We start from the raw sequence: 3,349 nt of genomic DNA, 5'->3' as shown, positions 1-3,349 counted from the left end.
TGTGATATTTTATTGAATGAAACTTCTGGCTGTACAAGCCTGGGTCTGCGTGCCATAGCCAGGGCAACCCAATGGGGGCCTGTGGGAAGACATATCCCAGGCACCGGTGATTGGTGTGAAACACTGATGCCAAGCACATGAGATGTGGGGAGGAATGGAACAAGCAGAGGTGCTGGAGAAAGCTCAGAAACGTATGCTGGGGCTGGAGTGCTGCAGGCACACGTGCAGCAGGTGAGGCCAGCTCATTGTGATGACTAAGGAATGGATGGCGGCATCAGTGTGGGACGGGCGGTGATGTCCCTGAGTGAAGGTGAGCGCTAGCAACGTGGCCAAGCGATGGTTTGTGACATCTCTGTGTGATGGATTGTGACTGCTCTGCCCATCCCGCTTTAATGCGGGTGCAGCAGCCCAGTCGATCAGTTCGTGTCTGGCCTCCAACCGAGCGTGTGTGCGAGGACTGGAGTGTGGACAAGGCGAGCTTTGGAGCTGAAACGTGCTCTGGGTGCTGCTAGCGCAGCTCTCAGCGGCCGTCTCAGAGCCACTTGTGCTTTACCCTGGTCCTGCTGGGAGCAGGCAACCGGGATATTGCGGAGAGTCTTGTGCAGCGGTGCAGGTAGGCAGCGTGGCAATGCCTCATGCTAGCAGCTGGGGGGATGCTTCTGGAGGGGCTCTCCCCAGGCCAGCCCATGTCCATGGGGTCTCATGTCCTCTTCTAGTGTAACACCTGCTGCCACAGCATCAGGGAGCAAATTGTCATGGAAGCGGCTTTAGACACCCATTGCCCCGTATGCCTGGAGAACAGGGGCAGCGTGGTTTTGTTTCCACTGCATGCAGTGGTGGACTAGCAGCAGGCCCCAGTGCCCGCTCTGCAAACGGGGCGTGCAGTCCATCATCCACGCAGTGTGGGCAGGCAAGGACTTTGAGGAGCTGATCCTCAGGCCAGCCTCAGTAGCATCCATTGCTGCGTATTGACCCTGTCTAGCTTTGTCATGTCATCTTGTGGCAGCAAGTAATGACAAGCTGGTTACAAGTTACACGTGCAGTAGAACCATGTGCAATTCTTATTTCCCCAAGTATATGACCATTACAAAGGAAAATCAAGGAATGATGGAGGGTGACGGAGGCCCAGGCTGGTGCCCCAGTATGTGCAGTGATGGACTGTGAGGTCACCGACCAAGGAGTTGTGACGTCAACGAGAGACGACTGTGACCTCTACAGCCCTCGCTGTAGATACATTTGGGTGCAAGCAGAGGCCAGCGTGCACTCGTTTGTGGACTCCAGTTGAGCATAGCTGCAAGACTTGGAGAACTGAACAACTTGTTTGGGTTGTGCTGTGGAGCTACTGGCAGCAGTTCTTGCTGCCCATCCCACAGTCCCATCAGCGTTTCCCCCAGGCCTGCCTGGCTCAGGCAGCTGGGGCCGTGCAGGGTGCACTTGCAGCAGCAGAGGTGAGTGGTGCAGGACATGGCAGCTGCAGCAGCTGGTCAGGTACAGGGACCGGGAGGGTTTCTTGCTGAGGGACTGGGGCATGACTGCTGCCTACCCCTGGGGCAGCAAGCGACTGTGGCCTCTCTTTTTCTTTTGCAGATTGTAATATCTTCTGCCTGCTGCAGCACCAGTGAGGGGAGCAGCTTCCCGACCTCAGCTCTCCCTAGCCCACCGCAGAGCCCGGGGCCATGGAAGTGCCACCCAACTGGACCTGCCCCGTCTGCGGGCAGGTTCGGGAGGATGTCACCTTTGTGACCCCCTGCAACCACCAGCTTTGCTATGGCTGTGCCATCTGGTGGGCTAAGAAGAAGCCGAGTTGTGCCGTATGTGGGCACAAAATCATCACCATCCGCTACTCGGTGAGGTCGGATGATGATTATCTTGAGTGTTCCATCCCCGAGCCCACGGGACACTCAGATGACGGCCTGCAGGATAAGCAGGGGCCTGCAGAGCCAGTGCTCATTCCACCTGAGCACAACTTCCCAGCCGAGGTCTGGGCTGCGTTTTTCAATGAACATCCGGAAGACCTCGCACCCCTGCTCCACTGGCTGCAGGAAGAGATCCAGGAGATGTCCAGCGATGAGTGGTGGGAAGTGCAAGTGGGACAGTGGACCACTGTGAACTTCCTATGTCAGCATGGGCTGGACCAAGAGGCCTTGGTGAGGGATCTGCAACCGATCACCAGTGGCGATGTAGCGCCCTTTGTACAGCGCCTGATCAGCATCGCCACAGCCCTGTATGGCCCCGAGATCCGCCGGCAGCTGGACCACCGGGATGGCCGTGCTGCAGGAGGGCAGCAGGACAGCCCTGCAGCCAGCCTCAACGCCAGAGCCTCCCATCAGGATCTTCCTGCCTCAGGGACTGAGGAGCTGCACGGCAGCTCTACTGGGGGACCTGGGCACCCCAGCACGGCCACTGCATCCGCTGCAGAAGAGCGGCAGGAGGAGCCAGGGGAGGCAGTAGCAGCGGGCCCTTCCACCCAGGGCAGAGAGCGCTTGTGTGGGGGGCCCCGGCGCCCCCCAAAGAGGAAGACCCGCAGCAGCCCCCAGGATTCTCCCCCACCCCGCAAGAGACGGGCCCGGCAGCGGCACTAGGCTGTCATCCCACAGCCATCAGAGCATGGCTCCAGCGGGCTGGGAGGCCAACATCTACCTCTCGGCCTGCTGTTTGGGGAGAAAATAAAAATAAGTTTAAAAAAAAATGAAAAAGTCTCTGTTATTGGCAAGGCTGTTGCCGTTGCTGTCCCTACCCATGCAGCTTTCTCCCTCTTCTGATCCTGTGGGAGGGTGTAGTATCACAACTTTATTTCCGCAACTGTACATTGGCACTCATGACAGCACTAACAAAATACCTGTGGGCTCCAAAAAGCAGGAGATAACCAGGACTTGGCTAAATTGCACTCCTACTTCCAAGCTCCGGGCCACAAATAATTTCATTTGATGATAACCGTTGAGCTGTGATCTCACCCTCTCTTCAGACTTCAGGTTAGTTAGTCCGACGTCAAAGACTCTGTTATCTGGACTCCTTTTAGATGGGATAGCTTAGATCTGAGCTTGTAAGTGAGTTGCAGATTTTGAAACCCTACTCAATGCAAATCCAAAAGGTAAGAGAAATCTTCCCAAATGAACTAATGATGCCAAAGCTTATCTTTCTCTACTCAAGCAGTCTGAATGGTTCAGCTGCCATTTTTCCCTACAAAGTGTTCTCTATAAGTTCACAACCAGTTCTTGCCAGCTATTTTCTTGTCACTTTCCCCTTGTGCCTTCAGAGCTCTCTCTGTGAATTGGCCGTTTTTCACGATGGAAAGTGTACTGCTACTCATGTCTAACAACTAAAGGAAATGACGCTAGCTTACTTTTTG

General features: G+C 55.5%; 1 protein-coding gene across 2 annotated transcripts; it reads left to right on the top strand.

The window, feature by feature from the left end:
* The first annotated feature begins 86 nt into the window (after positions 1–86).
* LOC109366997 lies at positions 87–3,117 on the top strand. Of its 2 annotated transcripts, none has more exons than XM_019614402.1 (2): positions 87–613; positions 1,588–3,117. In XM_019614402.1, the coding sequence occupies exon 2, from the start codon at positions 1,677–1,679 to the stop codon at positions 2,580–2,582; it is 906 nt and encodes a 301-aa protein (XP_019469947.1). In that variant the 5' UTR covers positions 87–613; positions 1,588–1,676; the 3' UTR covers positions 2,583–3,117. The 2 variants fall into 2 exon arrangements, with proteins under 2 accessions (XP_019469947.1, XP_019469949.1); XM_019614404.1 differs by lacking the exon at positions 87–613 and adding an exon at positions 625–1,448.
* Positions 3,118–3,349: the final 232 nt, after the last annotated feature.

Source organism: Meleagris gallopavo, chromosome 3 (genome assembly GCF_000146605.3).
Source record: "Meleagris gallopavo isolate NT-WF06-2002-E0010 breed Aviagen turkey brand Nicholas breeding stock chromosome 3, Turkey_5.1, whole genome shotgun sequence".
Lineage (NCBI taxonomy): Eukaryota > Metazoa > Chordata > Aves > Galliformes > Phasianidae > Meleagris > Meleagris gallopavo.
The sequence above is the reverse complement of the archived record's forward strand: the minus strand, read 5'-3'. Positions and strand labels throughout refer to the sequence as shown.